The sequence below is a fragment of the Alexandromys fortis genome, unplaced genomic scaffold, assembly GCF_014885135.2.
Source record: "Alexandromys fortis isolate MF-2015 unplaced genomic scaffold, M_Fortis_MF-2015_v1.1 scaffold_62, whole genome shotgun sequence".
Classification (NCBI taxonomy): Eukaryota; Metazoa; Chordata; class Mammalia; order Rodentia; family Cricetidae; genus Alexandromys; species Alexandromys fortis.
In genome coordinates, this window is record NW_026067942.1 from 6,060,416 (window position 1) to 6,076,793 (window position 16,378).

At 44.8% G+C, this 16,378-nt stretch overlaps 1 protein-coding gene and 1 non-coding gene across 5 annotated transcripts in view; both read right to left on the reverse strand.

Annotated features, from left to right (window-relative positions):
- Positions 1-8,476, reverse strand: part of Rps6kc1 (ribosomal protein S6 kinase C1) — a 135,938-nt gene extending 127,462 nt beyond the window's left edge. For all 4 annotated transcript variants that reach the window (XM_050148166.1, XM_050148167.1, XM_050148168.1 and 1 more), the window contains exon 1: positions 8,264-8,476. In XM_050148166.1, the coding sequence (XP_050004123.1) occupies positions 8,264-8,368 (105 nt within the window). In that variant the 5' untranslated portion in view covers positions 8,369-8,476. The remainder of the gene's footprint in view (positions 1-8,263) is intronic.
- Positions 974-1,107, reverse strand: LOC126505420 (small nucleolar RNA SNORA70). The gene has a single exon (XR_007592903.1). It is a non-coding gene; the product is annotated as a small nucleolar RNA SNORA70 (small nucleolar RNA).
- Positions 8,477-16,378: the final 7,902 nt, after the last annotated feature.

The window sequence follows — 16,378 nt, forward strand, 5'->3', positions numbered from 1 at the left end:
CCCCAGGTGGTGCTGTGATTTGGGAAGGCTGTGGAACCCGAAGCAAGCTGGTGGAAGCAGAGCAGCAGGGTCAGGCCTTCAAGATTATGCTTGCACCTGCTTCTAGGCAAGTTGGTTCCTGTCTACAGAGTTGCAAAGGAACTCTACCTCATTCCTACAGCACCCCAGAGCAGGCTTGCCACGGCTTCCCTGCCAGTGAGCACAGTTTCCTTGCCACAGTGAGCCAGGCAAGCTTTCTTCCCCTAGGCTGTTCCTGTCAGCTGTTTTGTCAGGACAATGAGAGAACTAGCTAACACACCCTGCATGAGTGAGGAGCAAAGATAAGGGTAAAGCCTCACCACTATGTGTACACACTACAAACATGTACATGTGCACACACACTGTTTCAACTAATTATCATCCTAACATTTAAAATGACCTCTCAGACATATATAAAGGAGTTCCCTTTTCTTGATTAAGCAGCTACTATAAAGTAAAACTATAAAAATTATTCAACTCTCACTACTATATTTCCTAAGCCATCAGAAACCAGTCACAGAAGGATGTTCAGCATCAGTCTTAAGATCTAACTCTGCTGTGCACACACACCACACACACACGTGTGTGTGTGTGTGTATGTGTGTGTATAAGACTAAAGGAGAGGCAACAACACAGTGTAAGATCTCCTGAGCACAGGGCCCATCCCCTGTCCTGGGTGTGTATGATCCCACAGCAGTCTGAGCCGAGAAAATCTGTGGCCCTGAGCTCTCCAAGGCAGGAGAACTGGACTGGGTAATACCCCATTTCTTTGAGGTCGAGGTCATCCAGCAGCCAGGAAATGAGACCATGGCCCTATAAGACCTCAGTCATGTGGCCTCGGCTCTGCAGCTTGATACAGGTAGACACAATGACTTGGCCAATGCGAACCCTGGGACTTTCCAAAGGCAACTTTCACATAAAGCCTAAAGCCTAGACCAGGAAGACCACGTGAAGGGACTGATTCCAAGGACCCTTTGACAACTCAGACGAGCAAGAGGATACATACACTGCTAAGGTCACCGCTGTCTGCAGACACTGCACAGCAGGCTCCACAGGAAAGGGGCCCAGAGAGCTGACTTGGCTGGGCACTGAGCAACCCACTGTACCCAAGTCCTGTCACGGCTTCGGCACCATTAGGACTCAGCTAAGAAGCTAAAGGAACAAAGTACTATGTTAAATGTAACATGAAATGCAAAGTAAAGATAATAAAACATGACAGAGAGGGCCATGTCCTTTTCAACTTTTCACAGACATAAATCTTGAACAGTGGTGCAGGGATGGCAGGCTACACAAAAGGAATGCTGTGTGACTGAGCGTGACTCCCTGCGGTGACCCAGTACACCAAATGGCACGTTCATCAATATAACACATGCAACCTTGGCCTTCAGACATTAACTTGCAGGAAACCCATAATTTCATACAGATATATTGCCATCTTTAAACTGCACCTCGCACACACAAAACCGTGACTCTGGCAGGATGATTAAGCACTTCAAAGCATTCGGCTCATATATATAATTGTCTTCTTACCAAATTCAACCTCCAGTTTGCCGTAGCACCTGCATCTCAGCTCCTCGATCCCTAGCACCCTGCAGACATGCAGGTGGCACAGGCTGGCAAGGAGATGTGGGCCAGCTATCACCTGCCAACCCAGTAGTCTGGCCCCCAGAGGCAGCAGCTGCACATAACATCACCAGACACTTACACTGTCTAGTTCTCTGACCAGTGAGCTCCCAGATAAGACAGACACATCAAGGGGACAAATTCCAGGCTTCCCACTTTCTGGTGAGTTTTCAGGAAAGGTTCAAAGCACTATGGACTGGATGTCTCTGTCCCCCTAAAACTCCTATGCTGACACTTTAATCCCCGGATCACAACATCTAGATAGAAGGCCTCTGGGAAATAATTAGGAACTAGCATCCTCACAAGAAGAATATAAATGATCCTCGGTCATGAATCCAAGAAGAAGGCAGCCATCTCAAACTAAGACACTGAACCGCTGCAACTTGACCATGGGCTATCCAGCATCCAAAACTATGATTTAAATGTTGCTTAAGCCACACAGCCAATAGTGTCTTGTTACAAAACCCAGTGAATACAAATTGCCTAAGACAGGAATTGGAGGGTCGCAAGATTGCTCAGTAGATAAAGGTGTTGCCAAACTTGACAACCTAAGTTCAAATCCTGAGACTCACATGGTAGAAGGAGAGAACCAACTCCTGCAAGTTGCCCTCTGACCTCCATGCTAACACACACAATAAATAAGTGTAACCAAAGACAGGACTAGCGGTCTTCTACACTATTAAAAATAACTCCAACTCTCAAGAGCCTAGCAATAACACACAAACGGTAAATACTCAGATGTTCACCCAGGTTGTTTCTCTCCTATCAGACTTTACCAGTTCCAGCACCAACTACAGCAAACTAGTTCCCAGTCAAGATTCAAAGAAAATAAAAATTCAGGGGCTGGGGAGACGGCTCAGAGGTTAAGAGCACTGGCTACTCTTTTAGGGGACCCAAGTTCAATTCTCAGCACCCACATGGCAGCTCACAACTGTCTGCAACTCCAGTTCCAGGGAGTCCAATCCCCTCACACAAACATAAATGCAAGCAAAACACCAATGTAAATGAAAGAAAAGAAAACTTCTGAACGTTAAGAAAATTTCTAGCTTAAAACAAACCTGAGTATCTGAGATGTCAATAAACAAATTTCTAAAGATCCACTTACTAAAATGTTGACATGTAAGAGTTTTAGAGCAAACAGTATTAATAGTGAAAAGGGAAGGGAAGAATAAAACCAGACCCTGAACTGAACAGAAGAATTTGAGAGCCATGAGTTTTCAAACATTTAAGTGTTCGTCATTGACAACACACAGGAAGGTCTATGTGGGACACACCAACAGCTAAGGAAATATTCTATATGGGCTTCAGCAGCAGCCTGCAGTGCTTGTCACCAGCTAACTGCATTAAAATGCAAACTCCATCCCTGTTTACTAGGGACACTGAACAAGTAACTTCTCTAAGCCTCAACTCCCCCATCAGAAATGTGAAGAAAACAGAGGTACTCACTTGCTGGGCACTTTTTATTTGTTTGTTTATATCAAATGCCTAATTCACAGTAAGCATCATCCAAGTATCTACTGTCATCATTCAATAAACATTAGCCACATGAAATGAAAATAGACGTAGGCTCAGCTTGAAATTCCAGATTACGTCTGAGATTGAAAACCTCACTGGGCAGCACTGGCACATGCCTTTAATATTAGTACTCAGAAGGAAGAAGCAGGCAGATCTCCGTGAGTTCGAGGCCAGCCTGGTCTACAGAGAGTATTCTAGGACAACCAAGGCTATACAATGAAACCCTGTCTTGAAAAAACAAAAGAGAGAGAGAGAGAAAGAGAGACTGAAAGCCTCAAAGCACTGCCCAAACTAAAGAGCTGAACAAGCAGGGATGCTCACACGGGGATGTTTACACGGGGATGTTTACACGGGGATGTTCCAGAAGACTCGTTATTTTTAACTCATCAATTCTTCTAAAATTGATCTCTGTTCTCAACGTTAATCCTACATCAAAAAATCTAAGTAGGCATTTTTGAAGAATTTTGGCAAGCTGCTTTTCAATTTCATATAAAACTGCAAGCAATCTAAATAACAAAAATACAAATTTTGAAAGAAAGTACTTACATGACCTGTTTTCAAGATTTAGTGCAAAGACATAGTAAAAAATAATAAATTTTAAATTTATGTGATAGCAAGAGAAAAAAAAAACACGCATGCCAACAGTGCACACGAGTGTTCACAGGAGCTGCATCCCAAACAGCCCCAAACTGAAGGAACCCAAATGTCCATCAATAGGCAAACAGATAAAAAATACTGCAACCACACAGTGATGGAGGAGGGTCATCTGTCTATGTGTTATTCTCATTGGTTAATAAAGAAACTGCCTTGGCTTTTTGATAGAACAGGATTTAGATAGGTGGAGTAGACAGAACAGAATGCTGGGAGAAAGAAAGCATAGTTGGACAGACACCATGGAGCCAGCCGCCAGGTCAGACATGCTGAATCTTTCCCAGTAAGCCACCACTTTGTGGTGCTACAAAGATTATTAGAAATGGGTTAATCAAGATGTGAGAGTTAGCCCATAACAGGCTAGATAATGGGCCAGGCGGTGTTTAAAAGAATACAGTTTCCATGTTATTATTTCTGGAGCTAAGCTAGCCGTTCGGGAGCCCGGGCGGGACAAAAAGTAGGCCTGCTCGCCTCCTCACTACAACACAGTAGGCACTGCTCGGAACAAGCTAAGCAGCCACACAGTAGGTACTGCTCAGAACCAGCTAAGCAGCCACACAGTAGGCACTGCTCGGAACCAGCTAAGCAAACACAGTAGGCATTGATCAGAACCAGCTAAGCGGTCCTTCAGATACGAGCCTACATAAGTCTAACCTCAGGTCAAAAAAGCTTCCGACCACTATGTATGACTGCTCTGGAAACTTCTGTAATTCTTACGTTCTAGTAAAATACTTCTAGTTACTCTGAAAACAAAAACTAAAAAGAAGTAATAGGGGCATCTGTTGCTTTGCCTCTAAATAACTACGAAGTTATCGTAAGCCTGCCAGGTTCTAGAAAATTAAAAACAGAAAGAGAAAAGTACTAAAGAGATTGAATATAAAAGAAAGAGTTCCTTTGTTGTCCAAAACGGAATGACTCTAATTCACTCCTGATGATCAAAAACTGTTCCTCAAGCTCTGAATCGGGAGCTGCTAGCCCGCAGAAGCTCGTCTAACTTGTATCCTGAGGCTTTCTCGGGGGAGCACTATTACCTGATTAGTTCTCCTGAGGAAAGTTGTTTTTCTTCTTACGTTCCAAAAAAGCAATAAACATTTTACTTAATTCCTAATGTTAGGCATAATTGTTTTTTAAATGCACCTCCATGTTGATCCTTAATTTAAAAAACAAAATCCGGACACATACAAAACCCCAGGCTGTGGGACCACTGAGAAGGCTCAGAGAATAAGCCCAGGCTCAACCTCCAAAGCCCATGTGGTGACGGCACAAACAAGTCCCACAAGCTATTCTCTGACCTCCACATGCATGTCAGCAGCCACACTCACACAGACACATGCACACACACAAACAAATAATGTTAAAGACAAAACAAAAACATCGGGCTGTGGGCATAGCTCAGTGGCACAGGTTCTCACTTCTGTGAGACCCCAGGTTTGATCCCCAGTTCTAAAATAAACCACAAAAAAAAAAAAAACTGCTAACACTGTAAAAAGCAAGTCTGGAACGTAAGCAGTAAATGAGGACACGTATAGAGAGAAGAGAGTCAATGTCAACAGTCTTCAAGTTCAGTGAATACAGCAACAGGCAGTATGCGCAGCTCGGCGTGTGAGTGTTTCTAAGGCCATGTGCTACATCACCTAATTTATGATGGGATATTTTATGTCTGCCTGCAGGCCAGCAGGGAGCACCAGATCTCATTACAGGTGGCTGCGAGACACCATGTAGTTGCTGGGAATTGAACTCAGGACCTCTGGAAGAGCAGTCAGAGGCTCTTAACCTCTGAGCCATCTCCCCAGCCCATATACTGGGATACTTTAAATCTGCATTTGACAACCTTCTGTTTTGGAAAGTAATAATAAAATTACCACACTCAGGGCTTTCAGTCATACTCCCAGGCCTTCATAGGCTCCGTCCCTTTCTTCCATCTCCATCATCCTCTCCTTTCTTGACTCCTCCCACCCTGCCCCCCACCAGGGTCCTGGCACTCTGTCTTCTAAGCACCACAGCTCTTTCCTAGGGCCTGCGGCACTACACACCTTCCTGTACTGCTGTATCTAGTTAAGCACAACAAACTCCACTCTACCGTAAGTAGAAAAGGGAAACCCAAGCACTCCCTTGCATACCTTCTAGAGCCAAGTGCCTGGAACTGCACACCCCAATACACATGGTGCCCAGGATAAAGAGGAAAGCAAGCTGAGCTGGAACAATGACTCGGTGGTAAGAGCACTCACTGCTTCTGCAGAGGACCAAGGTGCAAGTCCCAGCACCAACATGGTGGCTCACTGTGATCTGTACCTCCAGTTCCTGGAGATTCAATTACTTCTTACGGACTCTCTGTCTGTACTCAACACACATGTAACAACATATTTATGCGCAGGCAAAACATTCATATGCATAAAATAAAAATACATAAAACATAAAAAGAAAAAAGAAGAGGGCAAACAGCCTGGGGCCAATGCAATGACCAGTGCTTTTGTTGAAATGAAACCACTTCCAGTGAGAGAAACCCATGGTCTGTCTAGTAAGAGGCAAAGGCCTGTAGGCCAACGGATGCAACGCTGGTGTTAATAGTGAAGAGGCTCAATGCGCTGGTATGATAGGCACCTTTTGTCTGTTGAATAGTTCTGATTCTATAAGTTTCATATCAGGAAATCAAAGATATCCGTGACTAAAAAGGCCTCAAGAATGACATAGGAAAAAGCCCCTCATGTTGTTATATTTCTCAGAAACACTACAGCTCACACCCACCCATACAACAATCTGACCTACAAAAAGGGAAGGCAAACTTCTTCCTATTCTTCATGAAGTTGGTCTTCTTGCTATCTTGACAGACTTGCTCAAGCCAGCATCTTACATCTGTCTGACTCTGCACCATTTCCAAATGCCACCAGCCACTTGCAAGTCCCAAGCTCAGCTTAGCCCAGTCTAGTCTTGGGTTCTTGGGAACCTCTTCCTGCATGCTTTCTAAACCGATACTGCGATGCTGCTCTCTTGTTACTCCTTCACCCACACCTGTCTTCCTCAAGAATCAACCCTAGCAATTGAGCTAATTCCTGACACTGTCTTCATCTTGGAATTAGGCAGAACCGGTTCCACAGACCAAAGCACTACTGCTTTGCCACAGAAACTTTAGCAAACTTCTAAACTTCCTTGAATCTGTTTCCTCATCATGAAGTTGAAAATTACGTTGGGGGATGGGTACACATGCCCCGCACACACCAGCACTGCACACATACATACGTGCGCATTTCGTGTCGTTACGCTGGGGGATGGGTACACATGCCCCACACACACCAGCACTGCACACGTACATACGTGCTCATTTCATGTAGTTAGCACTCTCACTCGCTGCTGAGGGAAATGAGCAGGTTTCAAAATTCAAGCTAAGCAACAAAGCTTAAGAAAATCAGTGCTAAATCTGGAACAGTGAACTGATGTAAACAACCTCGAAAAAATTTTAACAGTTATTTATTTGCAGGAGGTGTGAAGGGAACACCTTTGGCTGTCAGAGGACAGTCTGCAGGGGTCAGTTCCCGCCTTCCACCGTGTAGATCCCTGGAACTGAACACAGGTCTTCGGGCTTGACAGCAAGCACCTCTATCTACTGAGTCACCTCGCCAGCCCAGTCTGTCCTCACGTCACTCAAGTCACAGGTAAGATCACTTAAGTACACATGCATCTCCTTCGGAAAAGGCTCAGAAAAACTCCAACAAAGGCCAGGTCCGAGACCGGTGAACTAATGGTGAATCCTTCGCCAGCAGCCTACCTGCCTCACAGCAAACCCGCCACTGAATGAGAACTGAAAAGCAGGCAGCGCTTAGGTTACATAAGCCAGACAAAACACCCACTAGCGTTTTTAATTGTGTGTTTTCCCTCCGGAACAAGCCAGCCCGCCCCTGCAAATTTCATTCTAAGAGAAAGTCCACGTGGGACAGAGACTAGGTCATCCATTTAAAGTCATCCGCCAGTATTCCACCCCAGAACGGAAAGCAGAGCCCGCCATCCCATATCTACCCACCACCCTCCTACCCCGTCACCCGCCCCCCATCAACACCACCCCTGTCTACCTGGAGTCCATTCTCCTGCCTGGGATCCCCATCATCTCCATCCTGGGGTCACTATCTTCTGTCTGGGGTCCCCATCATCTCCATCCTGGAGTCCTGACTCCTGCCGAGAGTTCTCAGCATCTCAATCCCGGAATCTCTATCTTCGAGTCCATTCTCCTGCCTGGGATCCCCATCATCTCCAACCTTGAGTCTCTTCTGCCTGGAGTCCCTGTCTCCCGTCTGGGGTTTCTAGCATCTCCATCCTAGGGTCCCGTCTCTGTCTGCAGTTCCTGACTACTACCTAGCGCCTCCTATCTAAGTCTCCAACCCCGCGAGTCCTCACTACCACCGGCCGCACCCAGCCGCAGTCCGGAGCCCGCGCCCCGCCCCGGTGTCCCTATCCAGGCACTCACCCGGGCGGTAACCTTATAGACTGTGTAGCCCCGGGGGTGTCGCTGGGGCTCGGTGACAGTGTAGAAGCGGGCCAGGTCGGCACTGTGACCCCAAGGAGAGGTCATCCTCCCTCCGCCCCTGACTCCGCCAGCTGGGGACCATCGGGACGCCCCAGCCACAGCGGACCCCAACTTGCACACAGCACCGCGGCGAGGGGGCGGTGGCTCCTTGGGCCTGCCGCGAGGATCTGCTTCCGGTTTCCCACATACACTTCCGGATCAGCCTCGTCCGCGTTCGGGAAAGGAGAGGGGTGGGATTCTCTCCGAGCTCTGTGACCTCGGTTGCCGTGCGAGCGCCGGTCCCAGTCGCTGTGGACACCCGAGGCGTCCCTACTAAATCTCCTCGTGCACTAGCTTGGATGTCTTTAGAATTTGCGAGCTGGTGAGAGGTTGGAGCCTCCCGCCCTGTGCTCAAGCTTCAGTGGAGTCCTGGGTGATGGAAGCAGTACTTCCCAAGTCACGAATCTCCTTTCCTCCCCTGCTCAAGTTGCCTTCCCGTACCCACAGCAACATCTCAGCGCTCTGACAGATACGTCCCCTGTTTCTTTAGATGGAGCCTCTTGTCTGCAGCCTGTCTTTGCCAGACCAGGCTGCATGCACAGCGAGCCTCAACCACACATAAAGGTTCACCCCTGTAACCCGCACTCCAGGAGGACTCCTGCGTGTTTGAGACGAGCAAGAGTAAAATAGTGAGTTTCGAGTCAGCCTGAGCTAAATGAGGAGACCCTGTCTCAAAACAACAAAATCCACTCAGCCACAGGTTCCAGGGTAGTCTGCTTGCTATACGTAGCAAGACTCTCAAAAGTCTGGCTGGTTGGTTGACTTTTCAAGGTAGGGTTTCTCTGTGTAGCCTTATCTGTCCTGGAGTTCCCTCTATAGACCAGGCTGCCCTCGAACTCACAGAGATCCACCTGTCTCTGCCCCCTGAGTGCTGGGATGAAAGGCGTGCCACCACCACTCCGCCATACCAAGTGTTTGTAACTGCTGAGTTATCTCTATACCTTCTTAAAACTGCTCGTCACTTATTCATTATCCCTGAACTCACCACCTACTCTGTGCCAGGTGTTATGCTAATTAAGCTTTGGAATTACAAAGGATCATCCTTCTCTATACAGCATGGAATATGTAAACAAAATACATCGATGCATCGTGATAAATATGACAGACACATACCCTGGAATCGTACAGAAACACAGCTTTGGAATCCAGAGGGGTTGCCGAAGGCTTTCTGTCTAGGGAAACTGGCTGATGTAGGAAAGACAGATGGCAGCTGGCAAGAAAGGAGCAAAGAGCATCCCTTTGCCTTTCCCCCTCTCCTTTCCCCTTTCTTCACATCACCTGCATGAATGCTGTGTCACCTGTCTTTTCCTTTCTCCTGGTCAGTCTGGCTGATACTTCGAACATGCTCCAAATAAACTTTCTAATAACCCCATCATACCCAGGACTTTCAGCTTTAGACATTTCTGCCAATTTTATATTTTCATAGCTCTTACCTAGTATATGAGTTCACATTACCGTTTTTTTTTTCTTTTATACTGAGATGACTCCCTTTCAGTCTTTTTTGATGTTGTCTCCTTCCAGGAGCCTTTAATGTTTTGTTTGTCAGGATTTTTGCCTCTGGTCTTTTGTCAGCTCTGTCAGACTCACAAATCTGCATTTTCGTTCACATGTCTCTGGTAGGTCTCAGACTCTACCCTGAAAGCATTTCAGATCAAAGCCCAAGCTTTCCTTCACACCCTGTTCCTGTTTCCCCAGGTAGCTTTACCTTCTACGTCTTATATTGCTCAGCTATTGGGAATCATCCTCAGGAATTTTCTTCATTGCTGTCTCCAAGGTTGTTTGATTTACCAAATGCTGCTAGTCGAAGTAGAACAGAAAAAGATATGCCAGGTCTAGGGAGGTGACTCAGCGGTTAAGACCACTCACTACTTTTATAGAGGACCTAGGTTTGGTTACCATTTTTAACCTAAGGAAGACATTGTGAAGAGGATACATGATCGCAAGAGACATCCGCCTGCTCTGCCTCCCTAATGTTGAGATTAAAGGCATGTGCCACCACACTTGGCTTGGGTATGAAGTTCTTAAAAAGTCTCTTCTTGCCCTTTTAGCACCATGGTGGTCAGCAGGAAAGGAGCAAGAAAGAAGGTAGTTGACCCACTTGTAAAGTGAGGTTGGTGTGGTGTGGAAGCTCCAGCTGTGTCCAGCATTAAAAACATTAGAAAATATTAGTCACGAGGACTCAGGGAAGCAAAACTGCAGCAATGGTCTCCAGGGTCCTGGGTTTGGAGTACAGAATGGCAACGTTGCATTTAGAAAATTCAGGCTAATTACTGAGGATGCTCAGGACAAAAACTGACTAACTTCAATGTCACGTATCCTATGTGGGACAAAATATGTGTCCCATGACAAGATGGCTCAATAAGTAAAAGTGTTTGCTACCAGCAGTGCTAGGGAGGCAGGGGCAGGTGGGTCATTGCGTAATGGCACTTGCCAGCAAGCCTGATTACCTCAGTTCAATCCCAGGGATGGATAGATAGATAGATAGATAGATAGATAGATAGATAGATAGATAGATAGATAGATAGAGTAAATAGATAGACAGGTCAAGAACACCTGTTGGTCTTGCAGAAGACCCAGGGGGTTTGTTTCTCAGCACCCACATAGTGGCTCATGGCCATCTTTAACTCCAGTTCCAACAAATCTGACATCCTCTTCTGACCTCTCCAGGTACAAGACATACATGATACACATACATGCAAGCAAAACCTCACAGGTGATTCTAAAATTTTAAGTAATTTTAAAATAAAATAACTTCCTAGAGATATTTGGAAAACCCCACAGAAAAAATAGAAGCACACGTTAAAGATAAAAAGTAACATAGTTTCAATGATAACAAAAAGTAACTTGGTTTCAATGATAACAAAAGTAACATGGTTTTGGTTTCAACCATAATGAAAAGTAACATGGCTTCAAGGTATAAAGCACTGTGAGGTGTTCACACTTTTGTACCTAAAAATGGGTGTTGTAAAAAATAATGGGTGTTGTGCTAGTATGCAATAATTATTTTGAATTATTGATTAAAACAATTTTTTCCTGTTCTTTAAGGAAAAATCTCCCATATTCCAGCTACAGAATCATAGATATATATTTACAACATTCATATGTAATTACAGGCTATAAAATTTCTTTTGTCTTTTTGTTCTTATAAAAAAGCTGGAGATGCATAATGTAAGGAAAAGCTAAAAGCTAACTACAAAAAAGAATTTAAGGTATTGCTCAACTCACCCTACTCAATGACACGTGTTTTGCACTTCATTTTCCACCTCCAAATCCTGAGAAGTATTTCCAGATAGCCTAACACCTCTTAGGAAAAAATAGCCCATGTTGTCATGGTGATGTAGTTCTCTCCCCCCCCCCAACTTTACAGTCTGGCCCAGGAGCTTTCCAGCTCTGTTAGAGTAAGGTCTCCCTATATTGCTAGTTTGACCACAACTATCTATAAATCCCAGGCTGGCCCAATTTGCAATCCTCCTGCCTCTAAGTGTGTGCCACTAGGACCTCAAATTCACTAGCAGAAAATGACCTTGAACTCTTGACCCTCCTACTGCCACCTCCCAGACGCTGGAATTGCAGGTGTGTGCAAACACACCCCATTTAAAACTTGACCCTTCAGAGCCTCCCATTCACTATGTGGTTTAGAATAAGAAGTGTATGTATTTGGCCCTTGTTCTTGTTTTCTAGTACACAGTATGATCTATGATAAGAAAGCTGAGCACGGTTGGTTTTAGTACCTTTCTCTGGTACACAGGTACTGAAACATGGCATCTCTTAATGCTAGATATCTTCTTTCTGTGAAGACAGCATAATTTATGTCTGGAGGCTTGGGGTGGGAAGCGAAATAGCCAGGGAAAACAACCGCGTGATTAGAGGGTTAGCAATTTTAGTCCACCCTTGAACCTCAGATAAGGTCAATGATGAAATCAATCATGTTTAAGGAAGTCTGCCTTCTGGAAAATATTCTCTGAAGGTGAGGGCCTAGGCAAAGTCTAACCCCTCCTAAGGTCCCAACAATAGACTTCCTTTTGATGCTACCAAAGCCCCCACTCAGGGAACCAATGACCTCATTGAGAGTACTTACTATGGGGTTACTGACTACATCATGAGATCCCTAAAGCAGCTACTGCAGGGATGAAAGCTTTCTAATCAATGGCCACAGAGGTGCAGCTCCCCTCCCTGCTCTCTCTGACATTCTCTAGCCTTGCCCTGAGGCAGAATTGCTTACAATTTTTTGGAAGAGTAGCTGGATGCTTATCAGGGTCTCCTGCCTCTCACCACACTTACTCTGGAAGTCAGCAGTCACAAGCCCAGCAGGCAAGGCTGAACAAAGAAGGTGGGTGTTTGACTCTGAGAATAGTAGTGTACAACAGCTCCATAAACAAAAACAAAACCCAAAGAAGAGGGAGGACTGGTTAAAGAGCTTCGGGACCGCTGCCTACAGGTAGGCCTTTAGAAGGGCACGAAGCCAGTATTTCCATACTGAATAAGAAATTAATCTTCGGGCTGGAGAGATGGCTCAGAGGTTAAGAGCATTGCCTGTTCTTCCAAAGGTCCTGAGTTCAATTCCCAGCAACCACATGGTGGCTCACAACCATTTATAATGGAGTCTGGTGCCCTCTTCTGGCCTGCAGGCATATACACAGACAGAATATTGTATACATAATAAATAAATAAATATTTTAAAAAAAGAATTAAAAAAAAAGAAATTAATCTTCTTGCCGGGCGATGGTGGCGCATGCCTTTAATCCCAGCACTCAGGAGGCAGAGGCAGGGATCTCTGATCTCTGTGAGTTCAAGGCCATTCTGGACTACAAGAGTTAGTTCCAGGACAGCTAGGGCTGTGACAGGGAAACCACATCTCAAAAAGCAAAAAAAAAAAAAAAAAAAAAAACACTCTTTCAAACTGCCAGTGTTGATCTATGGACTGCAGCAGTACAATGGGCTGTGCTCCCGCAGGGATGGTGAGATGCTCTGGGGTGTATTGATACCTCCAGTTTCATTCTTTTCTCAATGTTGGTCTTCACATCACCTCAAGGCTTAGACTTGTCAAGGAACAAGTATCATGAGGCAATAGTCTTGAAATGAGACACTGTACAGAACTGGAAGGCAGAAAAAAAGATGTGTTCATTGTGATGCTTCTGTAGATGGTCAGTTTGTTTCTCATAGGGAAATCCTGGGCCACCTGTCACTCCTAAGGAACTGCTGTTGTAAGCAGCTCATCAGCAGTTAAAGTTCATGAAGCCTTGTTAGGAATATGGAAAAGGAAGGAAGCCACAGGACTGCCCCTTCAGTCTGGGAAGATCTGAATGAGTCTGCACATGCAAAAATGACTTGAAATTTATGTACAGACACTTGTATGAATCCATCTTCAGTTGACTGAATGTTGTTAAGATAGCCCTTCTCCAAAGCAGGGGTGGAATGTTCTTCTTTCACCACACATTTTATAAACATCTCCTTTTTTTTTTTTTTTTTTGAGACAGGGCCTCACTATGTAGACCAGACTGGCTTTGAATTCACAGTGATCTGCCCACCTCTGCCTTTCAAGGGATGAGATCAAATACATGCACCATCTGCCCAGCCTAGACTGTGTATACATATATATGCATATGAATTATGACTGGAGTGTGTGTGTGTTAGGAGTTAGGTGTGGAGAAACAAACTGTAATCCTAACATTGGGGAGGAGGAGGCAAGATGTAGATAGCAAGTTCAAGGCCAGCCTAGACTACAGAGTGAGTTCTGAACTGAGGGACAAAGCCTTTGCTCAAGAAACAAAGGGAAGGGGCTGGAGAGATGGCTCAGAGGTTAAGAGCATTGCCTGCTCTACCAAAGGTCCTGAGTTCAATTCCCAGCAACCACATGGTGGCTCACAACCATCTGTAATGGGGTCTGGTGCCCTCTTCTGGCCAGCAGGCATAAACACAGACAGAAAATTGTATACATAATAAATAAATAAATATAAGAAAAATAAAAGAAACAAAGGGAAGAAAGGATGACAGGAAAGAGGAAGGAAGTACATTCTGTAGGAACTAGAAACCAAATCACTGTGTGGAGCAATGGGAATTTCTATAACCTCCGACGACCTAGTAGGTGAGCTACTAATGTGGAGAGCAAGCTGATAATGCATCAGGAACATGCATTTTTATCCGGTATCTTTAGTAACTGCACCTTTGGGAATGTAGAAAGAGACAGCAAAAATATGGGCAATGTTCCTAAAAGCATTGATAAAATAACAAAACAGAAGCCAGGAAGAGCACATAAGAACAAAGCCAAGGGTTAATAAGTTATTGTGTTTGGGATATTATATGCTAAAAATAAGCCAGCAAAAGCAACACTAAAACTTGCATTATTTATTTTATTTTTGGTTTTTCCAGACAGGTTTTCTATGTGCATCTTTGGAGCCTATCCTAGAACTTGCTCTGTAGACCAGGCTGACCTCAGACTCACAGACATCTGCCTGCATCTGCCTCCCGAGTGCTAGTATTAAAGGCATGCATCACCACCATCCAGCTAAAAATTTTTATTATCTTTAATTATATGTGTGTGTGTGTATGTGTGGTTACCCACATGTTGCTGTGAGTACTCTTAGAAACCATGGACATTGGATTCCCTGGCGCTGGAATTACAGACAGTTGTGAGCTGCCTGATATAAATGCTGGGAACTGAACTCAGGTCCTCTGTAAGAACAAAGAGAATCCTTCTCAACAGAGGCTGCTCGTTTGTTTCCTGGCCGCCCAGATGCCCGACAGCAGATAATCACACAGAAACTATGTTAATTACAACACTGTTTGGCCAATAGCTTATGCATATTTCTAACTAACTCTTACATCTTAAATCAACCCATTTCTATTAATCTGTGAATCACCATGAGGTTATGGTCTACCAGTAAGGTTCTGACTGGCTGTTGGCATCATTCTTCTTTGGCAGCTACATGACATCTCTTTGACTCCACCTACTTTCTCTCTATATTCCTCTTCGGGTTTCCTGCCTGGCTTTACTCTGCTATGTCATTGGCCGAAACAGCTCCTTTAATAACCAATGGTAATAAAACATATTCATAGCATACAGAGGGGAATCCCACATCACATGCTTAACTGCAGAACCATCTCTCCAGCCCCTAATTTATTCTATGTTGTCTTTTGAGGTGCTAGGGGTTGAGCTCAGGACCTGGAATGTCCTAGCCAAGTATCCTACCACTGAACTACATCCCTCGTTCTAGTGTGGCCGAGAGTGCAAAGGAAGTTGTAGGAAGATAAAGGATATCACATCATTTTTATAGCTTTAAAATGTATAAAGTCATCATATATTGTTTTAAATACTTACACCTATAGAATATCCACTGATACACATGGATGGGAAAAGCAACAGGGCAGTGGTTGAAATTGCAGAACTAGCTTGTCCCTGGGGAAGCCAGGTGCTTCAACAATATTTGTGACATTTTTTCTTGAGAGTAGGGCTAATTAAATGAGTGAATAGATCTTAACTACAAGTGCAATTAGAAGCCACTCGATTCTTTCAGGATGGAGCCACACTATCCGAGAAGATGATCTGAGCTGGCCAGCAAACCACAAGTGTTGTGTCCCAGCTGTGGCCCTGCCCTCTACAACTAAGGAAGACTTCATACACTTGGGGCAAAGCAGATTGGTCCTTCCCAATGTGCATGGGATTTCCTGTCGCACCTGACTTGGCCTGGTCCCTCTCCTGCTCAGAAACTTGAAAGCTACGTTCCAGGTAATTCTAAGTTCTCTGCTATGGCTCAAAATTCAGACTTTAAATACTACTTTCCTTTCTGCTATATTTTGATAGCTATTTCTTGAATTATTTGTTTGTTGTTTTAAATAGGATCTCGTGTATCCCAGGCTGGCCTTGAACTCCCTATATAGTTTTGAGCACCCAATTCTCCTGTGTCCATCTCATGAATGCTTGGATTACAGGCATGCACTACCACACCCAATTCATGTGGCAATGGGCATCAAATTCAGAGCCCTGTGTGTGCTAGGCAAGCAGTTGGCCGACTTGGC